Source organism: Mandrillus leucophaeus, unplaced genomic scaffold, assembly GCF_000951045.1.
Source record: "Mandrillus leucophaeus isolate KB7577 unplaced genomic scaffold, Mleu.le_1.0 Scaffold113, whole genome shotgun sequence".
Taxonomy (NCBI): domain Eukaryota; kingdom Metazoa; phylum Chordata; class Mammalia; order Primates; family Cercopithecidae; genus Mandrillus; species Mandrillus leucophaeus.
In genome coordinates this window covers 4,320,242-4,336,880 of record NW_012099543.1, presented here as the reverse complement: position 1 = coordinate 4,336,880, position 16,639 = coordinate 4,320,242, and the positions used below count along the sequence as shown (strand labels likewise).

General features: G+C 38.4%; 1 protein-coding gene across 4 annotated transcripts in view; it reads right to left on the bottom strand.

The window, feature by feature from the left end:
- Positions 1 to 1,829: 1,829 nt before the first annotated feature.
- Positions 1,830 to 16,639, bottom strand: part of BBX (bobby sox homolog (Drosophila)) — a 282,596-nt gene continuing 267,786 nt past the window's right edge. For 2 of the 4 annotated variants that reach the window (XM_011995361.1, XM_011995374.1), the window contains 3 exons: positions 14,700 to 14,897; positions 12,139 to 12,325; positions 1,830 to 7,699 (listed from right to left, as the gene is read on the bottom strand). In XM_011995361.1, the coding sequence (XP_011850751.1) occupies positions 7,612 to 7,699; positions 12,139 to 12,325; positions 14,700 to 14,897 (473 nt within the window). In that variant the 3' untranslated portion in view covers positions 1,830 to 7,611. The remainder of the gene's footprint in view (positions 7,700 to 12,138; positions 12,326 to 14,699; positions 14,898 to 16,639) is intronic. The other 2 variants (XM_011995367.1, XM_011995355.1) reach the window with 1 other exon arrangement.

Below are 16,639 nucleotides of genomic sequence, written 5' to 3'. Positions count from 1 at the left end.
TGTGGGAAGGAAAAGTGTAAGGACATACAGTTGACACAAATCTAAGTTTTAGCCTTTGGGCCTTTCGAGTCATTAGGTCATCTGGGGAAAAAAGAATCATAAACAATCCTCCCCACACAACCCCTAAAAAAAAGTCACCATAGAGAAGGGCTCTCTTTGACGAAGTAAGGTGAAAGTCTCTCGGGACACCGTGGATCAAAAAAAGGGTAAATACAGAGAGAGCAAATCTGAACAGTGTCTTCTAATTCCAGATGACTCTCACTTCAGCACTTCTGTAATCTGGGTTCATGGGTTCCTTTATGCTTTAGACAACATTTTTGGAATCATGAGGAGAAAATATTTAAAAAATTAAAATCTGTGCGTATCAAAAAATTCACTTTTAAAGGCTTCTCTGATAATTTTCTCCGATGAAATATTTCTGGGATATGCCTATCTTCTGGGGTAGGTAAAAGGGAAAAAACAGAGGTGGAGGAAAAAACAGACACAGATAAAGGAAGGTGGGAAAATGTTATTTGTTGAAGCTAGATTATGTGCATATGGATTATGTTCAAAATACCTCTCTACTTTTGCATATACTGTATTTGAAAATTCCTATAATTTCAAAAAGGTAAAAAGGTTATAAACTATGATCCATAATTTTATCTTTAGTATAAATCCTTTTAAAATATGTATGAAATGGAGTCAGTATTATTAATTTTAGCTGTTGATTAGAACCACTTTGTTTTTCCTTGCAATAGGTTTTATGTTCTATTCAAAAGGATGGGTGCAATTGTGTAATACACATAGGACCATAAAACTACACTTATGTATATCCTGTCACTTTTTTTCCCAAGAGAATTTTACTCTTTGGTATGGTCCCCATGTTCCCTCACACACACACACACACACACACACACACACACTCCTTATTCTCAGCAATGGAAAGGAGGTGTGCTAGAGTATCTCGTATAATTCAATAGACAGGCTAATTTTATAGAAAAATCTTACATAGTGCTACATATAAGTTATGAGTTAATGCGTGCAAATTTTTACCTATTTTGAGTTTTCCATACCATCAAATCTCCTGAAACAGCTTATCTCTACAGCATCAAAATTTATCTTGAATAGTTATACTCATCATATCTTTTGAATGTACTTAAAAAATGCTTAGAGTTGGAATTAAAATAATACAATCAATAATTACCATTCAATGGGCACTTATGCTACAGGCCCTATGACAGTATTTTCATATATACTGTCTTTCCTTCCCCACAGCAATGGTATGAGGAGGTATCATCACTATCAATACATCTGAATCAGGGAGGTTAAAAAGAACCCAATGGTAATGGGTAGAAGAACTGTCTGAATGCAAAGCCTATTTGTTGATAATTATACTGTGTGCATGCATGCGTATTGTTTCCAAAGGATTAAAAAAAAAAAACTTAGAATTTTGTATTCAGCAAATCTGAGGTGTGAGTTTATATTTAGGTAACACTCTTAATGAAATCGCTTCCACAGTTTTGTCCTAGTTGAGGGAAAGATGGTGTGTTCTGATCACTTGTCCCAGGAGGGCACCCCAGAAGCGTCCATCCCAAGTGGCGTATTGAAGCATATCCCCTTCTACTGGGCTGGTCACCACCCTACGCTTTTGGAAAAACAACCCAGGCTGTCCAGGCAATGGCAAATCACAGGCAAACACAGTTTAGGGGGACACATCATTCGATGTTCTAAAATAGTTGAAATATCTTACTTTTATTAATATTTTTCCTACTGTTTTTAGTGAAAATGGTACATTAAAGGCACATACTCTATGGCCAGTAGTGTGAACATAAAGAAATATATTTGAATAATATCTTTAAAATATTTCAAAGTTTTATTAAATATTTTTATTCAGTTTTAAGATCACAGTTAAAGTACTTTAGCATGTTATACACATGACTTACATGTGCAATTTTTAGAAATATCAAATTAGGTATAAGATTTTGAAGAAAGAAATTATATAAATGTGTATATTGACTTTTACTACACATACATCTAAGAAAGCAATAATTCTGTTGTACCATTAAGTGGAAATCATTTATTACATGGCATGTTTATACCAACTCTAAAGAGAACCAAGCCAATTTCTGAAAGCAAAAAAAAAAAAAAACAAAAAAAAAAAACATATGAGCGATTCAGTCATGCTGAAACTGTCAACAGACTTTAGACCTGGTGGTCAAATGAAGCTGTGGTTAATTTATGACATGTGAGTAAGCAATTCAAACCTATGAGAAGAGTTTATAATCTGGTATGTGGAGTCTCAGGTGATTTTATTCTTTTTCTGACAAATTCCTGAGAACAAGAGACTTGTTTAGTGCTAATGAAATGGAAAAAACATTGCTGAGCCAGTTGCTGAGCTCCAGATGGCAAACCTTCCCTACCCCCCGTTCCACGGCTCTTAGAGCTGAGGCACTCATGTGAGGAGTCAGGGGACGTGAGCCCACCCATCTGGGGGGCCACAGAGCAAAATCAGTGTTAATGCATGAACATGCATGTCTCTATGATTTAGGTTAGCGCTTGTGAGGTAAGATTTGCATTGTGGGTGGAAGAGTTTTGAGGCATTGAATTAGATCCTTGTTACTCAGTAACCAGCTCTGGCCCAAGTTATCAGGAAATCTTTGGAGGGAGTAGTAATGTTCACAATAACCAGTTCTGTGCATAAAAATCGATTTAAGGGCATGATCAGTTTTGACCGCTGACTGCAAAAAGAAAACAGCGGCCACAGAATTTTCAACCACAAGGTTTCCTCTCTCAGTTTAACAGTATAAATCATACCACCATAGATCAAATTTGGCCAGAAGAGGAACCTCTGTTTTTTGTTTTTTAAAAAAGATGCACATTTATATATTTGAAGGAAAGGGTAGCACATACAGATGGGGATTATGAGGAAGTCAAATACATTTGTCTTTTTATTCATGCTTGTTGTTTCTTTGTTCTGAAATATAAGGAAGATAAGGTCCTCAGTGAAATGAACAAAGTTGTTTAAGATAGAGTATAATAAACTTAGCTATCACTTCCAAACGAAAGTAAAGCAGTCCATCAAACCCTGAATACTTCGCCAGACACATCTGGTAAGATGAACTGAACAACAGCTTCTTTTCAAATTGTAAGTATGCTGTTAGTCAATCTAAATCAGATAATTTTTAAAAATCCAAAACTCAAAACAAAATCCAAATCTAGTTCTTTGGGAATGCTTGTATAAACAAAAGCAACATCTAATTAACAATTAGTATACTTTTTATAAGGTGCAAAATAAGGAGCTATTTGGGAAAGCTAAGTTTTAATTTCTACCTAGCAGTCACTCTGAATACTTTATAGGTCAAATGTAACAATAGCATTTGCTTCTACTGCCCATTTTCAGCAATACATTGTTCTCTCTGGAGGAGGCGGTTTGTGAAGTCAAAACACTGCAGTGGAAAATAGTGGCACTGAAGGTAGAAGCAAAAAAGGACAAACTTTTGAAACAGGACTTACTGAAATGAACTTTTAAAGCCGAGGTAGCCCATTAGGATTGGCCTTACATGAGGGCTCTGTGGAGCAGTGCAATCGAAGGTGAATCTCCTCAACAGCATCACACCCCGCGACATCCCCTTTACAAATGATGGATCCAGGCCTCCCGCAATTTCCTTCCTTTTCCCAGACGAAGTGGTGGTGCTTCTCCTTTGCTGTGTGGAATGCCATCCTCCAGCCTCCAGCTGCTCGTCTTCAGAACACTTACAATTCATACAGTAGTTTTAGCAGGCAGCATGGTCCCACTGCTTCACATTAATGTCAAATGCCAAACTTGGAACAGAGCTTTTTGGTATTTCCCCTCCCCTCCCCACCTTATAAACAAAACATGGCATTCAGTTTTCGGCTTACTCCTGTTCTGTAGCAATGTGTAATTAGCTTGAGACTTTACATAGGTGCAAACATTTCCATACATTGAGCCAAAGACTGCAGAGTGCAAACAAAATTTTATCTGACTTACAGTAGCATCTGACTTAATAAGAAAACAAAAGGATTTGAACACATTGGATTCTAAATAACCAGACCAGTTCAGATGCTCCTTTTTGTTCATAGTGTTCCATCATTATTTTGTTTCTCCAGCAATTTTAGTGGCAGGAAGTATAATCACACTGCTAACGTTGGAATTATTTTAACACGCTTTGGGACACGGCATCGGGAGAAAGCTCGTCTGACAGAATTAAATAAATACATTTCTGATATTTGTGGGGAAAATGACTATCGGAATTACAACAGTAGAATTTATCTTTTAAAAGGGGTTTTAATGAATTAACAGTTTTGATCTAAAATCTGGGAACTAACCTAATTTGGGGACAAGAACCTGTATTTCCAATGTGGCTGTGGGACATTTCTCTTTTTCCTGATCTCATATACAGTACCCAAACAAATAAAAACTTTAAGGATGTCTTACAGTATTTTTTCTTTCACTCAGCTTCTTAAAGCTGCAGCTTCAGTTACTATAATATACTCTACACACTTCAAAATTACATAGGAAATACCCAGAATAACTAAATAAATAAAAGGCTAAAGAAAACTGGAACAGTACTGCGTCTCCATCTGAGACGAAATCTTCTACTTCCAGCATCGCAGAGAAGGGCTAGGACAATTTTTTTTTTTTTTCCAAAAGATTTATATACAGGCTTGAATCCAGAAATTAAGGTTAAAAGCATAAATATTGATAATTTCAACTAAATTCAGAATGGTTTCAGAAAGATATGATACAACAATTTAGAATAAAACAAAGCAGAAGAGCATCATATTTTGGTTTGCTTGAGATATATATAAGGTGCAACAACTTCTTCTCTTGAGGATGCTGTGGGACAAATGTTAGTGTAGATGGTATCTGCTGGCAGATTAAAGTACACACTATAGCAATATGATTTTCCAAAATAAAAAGAACGAGAGAAATGAAACGAAAATGATAATGAGGGGTGGGGAGGAGAGCACTACATATTGGTCTGAAATATTTGTGCTAACAAATGTTGTTACCAGAAAATAACAACACTCCTCTCCAGCAGATTCAGGGCACAAGAAGCACAATTACTGAAATCAAGACTTTACTCAGAGAATCGACAAGGTGAGTCTAAGGAACTATAAAGCTTTGCAGGATTTCTGCTACTCTCGGTGCCTAACCGCTTAAAAATTAAGCATTTCTACAAAAAGGTTTGTTTTAAAGTATCTGAAAACAGTCATCTCCAGTAAGTTGCCCTCCCACCCCCAACCCTGCCTAAGGGAAAAGCCACTGAGGTTTAGGAAAAGCAGATCAAGTAAGATATTAATCACATAGAAAAAAGTAATCTTTTGTTTTGCTTTTTTTTTTTTAAAAAAGGTCCCATGAATATACAGCAGTCTCTTAAGGAACTCTAGTGAAATGTAAATGGAGGACTGAAGGAGGGTGCTCTGGCAAAAATAGATCTATTCTAACGTGTTCTATAGAATAACAAGTACCATTGTCAAGGTGCATGTTCTGCACCACACAATTTTTGTTGTTGGTTTTTTGTTTTGGATTTTAGCTAATTATAATCTTCAAATCACTGCTAGCGAGTGGTCCAAAACTCCAACAGCCACCAACATCGGGACCCAGCAATTTCCAACATTCACTTTTTGTTTTGAAATTTAGAAAATATTAATAAAACAGCATCATAGTAAAAATATTATGCTAAAGTCTGGAACTGCTCACTTGATTTATTCCTATATGAATGCGGTTAAGCTGTAACTTCTGATTAACCTTTTACTAATTCCTTCTTCCTCCATCCCCACCAGGAATATGCATTTTTGAGTAATCATTCCGATGCTTTGCTACCCTCTTTACCTGCTTTGGAAAAAAAAAAAGACGAAAAACCTCTATATTTTTTTCAATCCTGTTAGTATGTTGTACATATTTTCCAGCACCGGAACTGAAGTAATATCTACAACCATGAGAAGCTAAGCCTAGTATGAATAGAGTCATTTTTTGTATGGCTATTAAGTCAAATTACAATTAGAAAAAAAATCATTACAATTCAGTCAAGTATAAATAAGAAAGCTAGATAAAACCATGTAAACTGTCACCATTTAGAGATCTAATTCAAAAGCTTCAAACTCGAACTAGCACTGTCAAAATTCCGCCAGTTTGAAAACCATTAAAAATTATTGCTGGAATCCAATAATTAAAATTTGGTAGTTTGTGCTGTGACGCAAGAGTGGGGAAATACTTTGTGCTATAGAACAAATACCCTGTAAAATCTGTAGCCTCAGACTAATTTTGATTTATCACTTTGCATCTGTTGCTAGGAAACAAGACACTGTGAACGTCAGGTGGTTAAGTCAATATGTTGAATGTTCTAAGCCAGTTAATCCACTTGGCGCTGGCGTATGTATCGTTGGTTTTATGTTCAAAAGCAACAAAACACAAAAAGGAAACAGAGACTTGCAGGTGGATCTATGACTGAGAGTCCCACTCTGGTCAGGCATACCTCCCTCATCATTGACTCAATACCTCCTAAACAACACAAACTCAAAATGGCTCTAAAAACCTGCAGTGCCAATTAGGCTGTGCATAGCAATTGCAACCCGTCCAGTCAATCTGTGATGGATGTAAAAGGTCTGTAGTTCCAAGTCCACATGAAGTAAGTGTCTTCAATGTGTTTAGAATAGTGAAGTAATACTAAGGTCACTTCTGAATAATATTTTTGTCTTTTTTTTTTTGTTTGTATGAACAATCCATTGGTCACCTAGACCCCTGTGTAAAAATAAAAGAATCCTCAAGGCATGAAAACATCAGTAATCTGTAATCTGCAGGACTCTTCCCCTGTCTGGGAAAATATTTGCCACAATTTGCCTCAAGCAAATTCTTCTTGGTCACTCAAGGCTAAGAAAAAAATTCAGATTGTAAGAGTTGTAATTTTCTCTCTCTCTCTCTCTTTTTTTTTTTTTTTTTTTTTTTTGCCAGCAAACTACCATTCTGGTGGCAAATATAAAAGTGCAGAATATATGGACCACGAGGCCGAGCATACACCACTAACAATGGTACATCTGCCTGCCCAGGCTGCTTGGGAGTCTCTGGAACAGGCTTTTTAATATTTATTCTACAATATAAATGTAGGTATAACCTATTATATAAACCATCTTAGAACTTAAATCTCCATGTACAAAAAAGACTAAGAATATCTAATAATAACTAGTGCAGTGCGTCAGTTTTTGTTTTTTTGTTTTGTTTTGTTTTGAAAGAATAACTAGGTAATATATGAAACTAGTTTCACACTCTCTGGTTGGTAAAAGAGATGCTGGATGAGCTACAGTAAAGGCAGCCTTTTACCAAGTTACCACCTATTACCGTCAAAAGCCTTCAATAGAAAGCAAAGCTCCAGGACCATTCTGTTTCTGCTCAATATCAGACAGATAACCTTACCCTCAAATATTCTGGGTTGTGAGAGAACAAAGTGGCCCAGGATGCTAACTTCTGCTTCAAGTGAATCTGGGCCGTGTGGGGCAACAAGCACTTGTTTGCAGTCTATATTTTCCACCACTTGGACTCACTAGCATCCCTCGGTAAAGACAAGGCTAGGATAGTAGGTAAAGCACAATGTTTTACAATGAAAGGGCGCTTCACTGGTCAGCGCAGGAAATAAGTACAGGAGCCTGTGGCATTTCTTTTGGCTGTCCATCATGGGTGAGCGGAGTTGACCTCTGACCTCTGTAAAATAAAAGGAAGAAAACAGTCACTTATTCAGCATATGTTATTAGAGACAGGAGAGGACGATGAATAACAGATATGTTCCAATATCTTGTTTAACAGTTACTGCTGTTACTTACGTCATTTGATGAAAACTGTTTTTGCTTTAGAGTTTTTTCTTTTCTGTCCCTTTCCTTATTTTTTTTCCCCTTCCTCCTTCCCATTCTGTCTCCCTTCCCAAGATTTCATATCTGAATTCCCCTCATACAACTCAACAGCATATCCTCTGACCTCAAACTACTAACCACTTCCATTTGGAAGAGATGAAATTTTAAGTACCAACTAACCACTTCCATTTGGAAGAGATGAAATTTAAAAACAGATTTGGGGCAACTCTTTAAGAAGTGGGAAAATTTCAATCAAGGACTGGGGTTCTGGGACAATAACTTCCCTGTTGATCCATTGATATTAAAAATGACACATTCCTTTTCTTGACTTGCCTGAAGGGAAAGTTCTCCTATAGTAATTTGTAACCTTCAGGTAGTATAGTGATAATAAAAGCAATGAGTCTGGAAGAGAAGCAAAGATGGACTGTGACTCAAAAAAAAAAAATTAATGAAGAAACAATAAACAATAAAACTCTCTGAACTCACATGCACATGGACAGAGAGTGTTTAGAGGAAGAAAACAAGTACTGATGCTGGATTTTAGATTTTAACAAAATCTACCCTAGTTGGGCCAAAATCAACACACATGGAGGGAGAACTCCAGACAGGACTAGAAAATTCATGGAAATTTCCATCATTTGGATAGAACCTAGGCCAAACATAGCTGATTTTTCATTCAGCTTTTGTATAATTAGTAGTAAAAATACAATTTACTTCATGGTTATGAGAAAACTATCCAAAATTCTTGGTAATTTCTACAGAGCTTCTCATTCTAAAAAGAGAGGACTGGGCACTTCCTTGACATTTTCCAACAGGCCTAAAAATCCTAGAAAATGCACACTCGCTGCTCTGCAACCTACAACGGTCTGTAGTGCCTAACACTGCACTGAAAATATGTGATGTATCAGCAATGTTTTCATTGGGTTGACCTTTCAATATCGTATCTTCTTCAGAGTACACAGAACAAAAGGAGCTATTTCAAGATTTAGCTTATGCCTGCTCTATAACTACACTCAAGTTTCTCTTGATGCACAGAAAAGAAAAATAATGTAGACAAATGACAACATTTGGGGGTTTCAGAATGAAATGATCACTTAATAGCCCAAGATATTTAGGATTTTAGAAAAGCAAAACATTTTAGAATCAAACCTCTGGATTAAGCTATTCACATGTGGATGTTATAGATACCACCTGTTCAATATGTTCAGCTCTTTGTTCAAGAAAGATGAAATTAAAATGCTACTTTTTACTTTTAAGATATTAAAAGATCCAAAAGAATTTTAATAAGTATTAAAAAAGGAAAAGAAACAAAAGTAAAAGACCAAAAGTGCAATGTAAAAAAAGATGGCAAGAAAGAGAGAGAAATTGGGGTGAAAGTCCAGCTAAATCAATGGAAAAAGGAAGGAAGTCAGAATCACAGTGGGAGAGCACAACGTGCTGCAACTGATGATTCTAGCTCCCAGAGGAAGGGTCAGGTGAGATTCTTCATGATTTTCTCTGACATGACTGAAGCTTTCCTTTGGCAGTACATGAGATACGGAGTTCAAATCTTGACTTGGGCACAAATTGTCTGTGTGCTCTTGGCAAGTTAATTAACAGTCATTAAAATGGGAATAAAAAGGCCCACTTGGGAGGGCTAATTTAACTTCTAGTAAATAAACTGGTCTCTTCACAAAGGTTTGCTACAATTCTCTATTTTGTGCATTTTGTAAAACTGTCTAAGTTAGGTTTCTGAACCTAATGTTAGATTTTTTCATGGCATGAGTGCGGGTAATATATTTCCACCCCTAACTCCATGGGCCACCCTTTAAACTATGAACCCAGTTGATGCTGAAGTAATGCTTAATTCATTGGTATGCAACTCAGGTTCAATTACAGTAAGCCTACAGGTAGAAGCCTGGGGGTAGATCTGCTTTAACAGGTAAGGGCTCAAGTTACAGCTAAGACTCTCCAGGGTGATCTGTCCTTCTAGCTATTAAGAACGCTAACCATTTATTAGGTTGATGGTAAAATTCTAGTAATCATTACCATTCTTTCTAATGGAAGGTTAAAAAAAAAAGAAAGAACCTTTACTCACATTATTTTTCTATACCTGCTATCTAACTTAGGCAGTCATACTTCAGAGACTATCTCATTTATTCATTCACCCACTCATTTGTTCACTTATCAATTGTTGTAACAGGAACTCAGCAAGCTGGTAACACAGAGAATAAAACCACTGTTTTGCTTTCAAAACATACTGAAAGTAGACAGAAGCATCGACAAATCAATACATCCCAATGTGGTCTGAGAGAGGCGTGAGTACAGCACGCAGGAGCAACAAGAAGCACACAGCCTAGGGCATCAGGAGGACTGAGAGAAGAGGACCGGGGACTAGGGTAGGGAGGAGGAGAGCAGTTGACCTGATCAGAGGATGTACAAGGCAAGAGCTTGGCGTATCTGGAAAGGGGTAAGTGATTCCACATAACTGCAGGGTAGAGAGTGTGGAGGGCGGGGACAATGAGATTGGAAGGGTTTGCTATGGCTTTCTGCTAATGCAAATTGGGAAACATGGAGGGCTGGTTAACAGAGGAACGGTGTGACCATGCTTAGAATGCAGGCAGCAGCCAAGATGCTTATGTGGTAGCCTTTCCTACCCCTGAATTATTATCCCCCACTCCATTCTTAAAGATTCCCTCTTATTTCCACAATTCACAGAGACACTTAATAACATTCAGGCAGATATTTTAAGTTCTCACTGAATGTGTATGTGTTTGTCCTCTACTTTTTTTTTTTTTTTTTTTGAGACAGGTGTTTTGTTCTTTTTGCCCAGGCTGGAGTGCAATGGCGTGATCTCGGCTCACCACAACCTCTGCCTCCCAGGTTCAAGCAATTCTGCCCCAGCCTCCCGAGTAGCTGGGATTACAGGCATGCACCACCACGCCTGGCTAATTGTTTTATATTTTCAGTAGAGACGGGGTTTCTCCATGTTGGTCAGGCTGGTCGTGAGCTCCTGACCTCAGGTGATACGCCCACCTCGGCCTCCCAAAGTGCTGGAATTTACAGGCGTGAGCGACCAAGCCCGGCCTGTCCTCTATTCTTGACTGTACAACTCCACGAGTGGAGTAGTATCTGTGCATTGTCTCCCTCAGAGACCTTAGTGAATTTTAACAATGTCTGTCAGCATTCACTTGCTATTAGGAACTTGCAGTGTACACATAAAAAGGAATTTGACTTCTTGGAAATATCTAGAGGCTATTTGCGAGGAAGTACTCAAACTGTAATATGACAGATAAATAGCAAGAAGCAAACTAAGCTCACGTCAGGGACTCCAGGTTTATCTGGATGTGAAAAAGGAGCGTGGGGCCTATAGCTGGCTACACCAGCTGCACTGGGTTGCGAGCTCTTTTGTACTGAAGACTGAAAGTCTAAGAAAGCAGCTCATCCATGGGTAATCCACTTTGAATAGGAATATAAAATACCTGAATTTACAATAGGCTTTTTTGCCTTCCCAAAGGATCCATTAAGTAGCAGAATACCCAATTATACACTTAGAACTTAATATACTTTCTGTGGGGCTTCGCTGAGTTCAAAAGGTTTTCACATCTATGATCTCGTCTGATGCTTACAACTTCGTAATTCTTTGGGGATATCATTATGCTCAATGTAAAGTGAGAAACTAAAGTCCAGAGAAAAAAGTTACTTTGTAGGAAATCACAGAAGAGTTGAAGCAAAATCCAGGCCTCTGGCTGCCATGAGTCAGATCCCAAGATGCTCTTTCCCCTGAACTGCACTGTCTTCTGATGGCTGGTGATGGCACCAACACCATCACCAATAAGGGGCATTCCACACACCAGCACTGGGATGCTAGAGTTACCCCACATAGCATCTCTATGAAATGTGTGCCACCTGCCCCTGCTTTTTTAGAGGAAAAAACCAAGAGTAGAGAGGTTAATAATCTTGGTCAAGATCTTTTGGTTTGCAGGTGATGGAGCTAGGACTCAAACCTCAGTCTGCAATGAGACTCCAAAGCTCACTGGTCAGATAATACTGCTTCCCTGCTCCCAGGCTTTTTATGGAAATGAAGTTTAGCCACAGGATAATATATTCAAAATAAAATACTTGGCAGACTCTATTCCCTGGTATTTTCCCACACTGCTAATTAGCATATATACTTTGGTAATACCTCATATAACCAATAGTGCTCTTGAACCAAGTTTGAACTCCAATGCCCTGTAAAAAACGTCACAAACCACATCAAAGAGGTTGATCTGGTTTCCATGTTGCTTTCTCCTTCCATGTTCCATGACTAACCTGTGCACGTTTTCCATGGCTGCCACTTCAGCCAGTGCAGCGAGGCTAAAGAACGCAGACACAGCAGGCATTTCTGGAGTACTGCTCCGCGTCTCCTCGACCTCGGTGTTGTGTGAGGATTCGTCATTGCAGTCTGTCTCGGTTGCTTTAGGGAGACTCCTCTGCAGTTGTTCCTTTGGTTTGTCATCTGTAACAAAACAGAAATTCATCATGAGAGGATCACTCTGTTCTCTCCAGAGAAGAGACACAGAAAACGCCATGCCGGTCAACGTGAAAAGAGCTAACGTTCTCTACTGTTCACTTTTGCTATCCATCGAATATTAAGGCTTTTACAGAATCTCTTCTCCTCGGTAACAAAGCTCTTTTATTAAGCTCAATTGCAACTATGGACAGCACTGTGCCCTGAGGCTGAGCTGAAGAGAAGCTGTGTTTTATCGGAGGTCAAAGAATGGGTCAGCCTTGGAGTGAGAAGGAAAAATGAGCCTCGGCTAAAATAAAACCCAAGGGACTTCTGTAGAGGAGCCTGTAGATGCTGTAAAAGAGCCCTTAAAAACCCAACTGACTAAACATTTCTCATGAAGCTGTAGCATGCCCTACTATGGCAACCTGGACATTGGGTATGCTGTGATACCAACACTTAGGAGGGCCTATACATCACATTAACCAGTTCTAATGAGAGCCCAAGTTGTTATTTTGCTTAAAGATCTACCGGAGAGAAGACAAAACCCTCTGGTATTTACAAAGAAGTGGATGAAATGCTGTGCAAGGATGCCTGCTACAAATGAGTATACTCTCTTCATTATGTAGCCATTATAGAGAAGGGAAATTTTTATCATAGTTTAAAAAAATTGTAAATATAGAAAATGACCGATAAAAGCTTTAAATATTATCTATTAGGACACAAAAGTGGTATGATACTTTTCTATGTAAACAGGAGTGTTTCTCATCTTTTTTCACTCCTCCTCCAAGTGAAACAAATGAGGATATAACAATCTACAAAATGAAAGTCACAAAACAGAACTCAGATTGGACAGAAAAGGAGGGAGGGGCCTGCTGGGCTAAACATCAGGACATCTAGGTTTTAGTCCTCATTCTACTTCTATTGTATTGAATGTACTCAAACAAAAACTTCCACCTCTTTGATTTTTTTCTCTTCTATGACAGGGCAAAATCAGGGCCTTTAATCTACTCTGTTTCTAACAATCTATATATTCAAAACACACAAAAAGGTGCACAGAATTCATGAACTGTCCTCTAACTAGGCAAACAGTTCACCTCTATTAACACCTAGATTAACCCAAATCACATAAAATAAAACTGTGGAAGTACTGAGAGGCAGAAAGGCAACAGCCAAGGCCACTAGTACCTAGCTGGTATAGCACTCCAAGATTTTGGGGCTGGCGGGCGTCTCAGTATCATTCACTGGCCACACCCCTTACCTTGGGCTCCTCAGGTCATGTCATTCTACTGCCAAAGATGCTACCAGGAACAGCAAACAGACCACAGGCCATGATTGAGAATGGAGAAATTCACCAGTTGGTTGAATTAAATCAGAAATCCAGAAGCATTCTCAGGCTCCCTGCATGGTCTGAACCAGTTATATAGGAAGTGGATGTTGGATGCATCTTAAACTTAATCTACTGGTTTGAATGCCTGGTAATCTGGCTTGTAGTGACCTGAATAGCAGATCATGGTGAAATACTGATTCATTTAGTATCTTTAAAAGTCCAGGATCTCCTGGAATTAAGACTGCTTTGTGCACATTGAGAAAGATAAAGGGAAGATGACAGTCCTAAAAACTATCTTTCTTTTCTAGGAATTCAGATATGCTCTTGGAAAACTAGCTATGATTTTAAACATGGAATAAAACATGTTTGGAGGTCTGTAGAAAGGTGCAGAATAGACTCATTTTTCAGCAGGAACCACAGTTGCTTACAGTCATTTGCTGACATGGTGGTCACCTGCTTGCTCTAGTTATCTCTGTCTAAAGCAAGCTTGTCCAACCCATGGCCTGAAGGCTGCATGTGGCCTGGGACAGCTTTGAATGCAGCCCAACACAAATTTGTAAACTTTCTTAAAACATTCTGAGATTTTTTTGCGTTTTTTTTTGTTGTTGTTGTTGTTGTTTTGAGACAGAGTCTCACTCTGTCGCTCAGGCTGGAGTGCAGTGGTGCGAACTCGGCTCACTGTAACCTCCAACCACAGGTTCACACCATTATCCTGCCTCAGCCTCCCGAGTAGCTGGGACTACAGGTGCACGTCACCACGCCCAGCTAATTTTTTGTATTTTTAGTAGAGATGGGATTTCACTGTATTAGCCAGGATGGTCTCGATCTCCTGACCTCGTGATCCACCCGCCTCGACCTCCCAAAGTGTTGGGATTACAGGCGTGAGCCATCGCGCCTGACCTGTTCTTTTTTGTTTTGTTTGTTTGTTTGTTTGTTTAGCTCATTGGCTATTGTTAGTGTATTTTATTTGTGGCCCAAGACAATTCTTCTTCCAATGTGGCCCAGGGAAGCCAAAAAATTGGATGCCTCTGGTCTAAAGCTCTCTCTTCTTACCCAAAGTACCTCCTGCTGGTGATACCCGGCCATCTGCTGTCCTGACAAGGTGTGTAATCTTGGTTTTCCTTGCTTTTCTCTTTTGGCTGCCCACCAAAGGTTCTTGCATTGTTGTTGGCTCTGGAGTGTTGAAAATGGATGGGATATTTTTAACCTTATGAACAGGCTCCGTGGTGTTTCTGTCTTCTGAAAATATGGCTGAAATAGGAAATACCATGCATAGTTATGCACAAAAACAGAAGGCACCAACATTGCTCTTAGAAGGAAACATGTCTAAATTTCTGACCCATCTGAATGGAGAATTTACACTCAGAGTTTTCAAAGTACTGATGGAAAAAATGAAATAAAACATTGCCCGTAACTTGTTTACTACCAATTGATATTTGTTTGATAAATTAAATGCAGTGAATTAAGATACCCACTCTTTTTTACATTTTCTAAGTCTTTGGATGTTGCACATTGGTGGGGACGATAATTTAGGTAAATCTGAGTAAATTATGTCCTCACAGACCCCAAGTCCTAGCTGTGATCAGGGTCCCTATCTGAGAGATCCTTTTGGCCAGTTGGCCTGGAGAGGCTGGTAAAAGAAATTTCTTTCTTCAGAGGACAGTAAAATTAAATATGTACTTCTTAAATTTATATTTTTGGTTGGGACATTTGCTTCCAAGCACCAGGCTGAATTGATCAGAAAATAAACTGAGGCCTTTGTTTCATGTAGATTGACCGTGCAGTAAGGACAGGACAAATATTGTTGAAGCCAGCATGCCAAGGAAAGAAACTCTCTTTCATTCACTGAATTCTAAAACAAGGAATACACTTAGTGAGATAATTTAATGAAGTCCCACACATCATCCTGGCTTGTGGAGGGGCTAGTTTTAGGTATCCTAATTGTATCCCCAGTAAATCATTTGACAGCACACTCCTATATTCTGAGTCACTCTGTCAAGAGCAAGGAAGACACCTGTACCACAGACTTCTCCTGGTTTACATAGATTGGGGATGCTTGTGTCTTTTCTTATATATTCATGTTCTTTGCAGTTCGCCCCCTCCTGACCTTAACTTAAATGTAAGAAAAGATGTGTAGCTGTGAGTTTAGTAAGTGTTTAGGGGTATAATATAGTTGAGTTTTATGACTGGGACTTTAAAGAAATTCTAGTGACCCAAGGGCTTTTAAGCAGGGAAAAGAAGCACTTTCATAATTTTTAACTATCCAATTTCTTAGGATAGACATAGAAGTCATTTTTGACAAAGAAAAGGAGAATGTGGGTCAGAACACTAATGTCAGACATGACAAGCCCTAAGCAAACTAAATCCAGAGGAGGCATATCTGAAGGTAGATATTGGCAATAAAGCCATATATATATACACACACATACATACATATATATGTATGTGTGTATATATATATTTGGAAGATAAACTAAAATAAGAGGAAAAAAACTAGAGCAAGAATGACTCAGGGTGTGAAAAAATGAACTTGTTGGTATAAACACTTGTACAGCCCTCATTTAAAATGTTCAATCTAGGTGTTTAATGGATTTAGGTACATCCTCAAGAAAGAAGGCTATGAATTAATAAGATTTTTTTTTGTCCTGGAAATCATGGCACCTTGTCTTTAAAATATGTTTCAAAAGAAGGGCTGATTCCAGACTTCACATTCCTAAACAAGTGGGAAATAATTTCAATTACATCAAAAGAAAGTATGTAAAGCAGAAATCACACCATCATTTGTGGTTTGGCCTTACCTCAATATTGCATAACAGATGGCTGTGTGGAGACAGGCTTAAGATAACAGTTGTTTTAAAAAACTACTTGGCAATGCTCCCAAACACCTTTTCAAGTAAGTAATCAAAAGTCAGAAAAAACACTCCTTTTAGATTGCAGATCTATTCCTAGGTCAAACAGATCTACCTCGATGGTGGATTAATTTATTCAGTTAT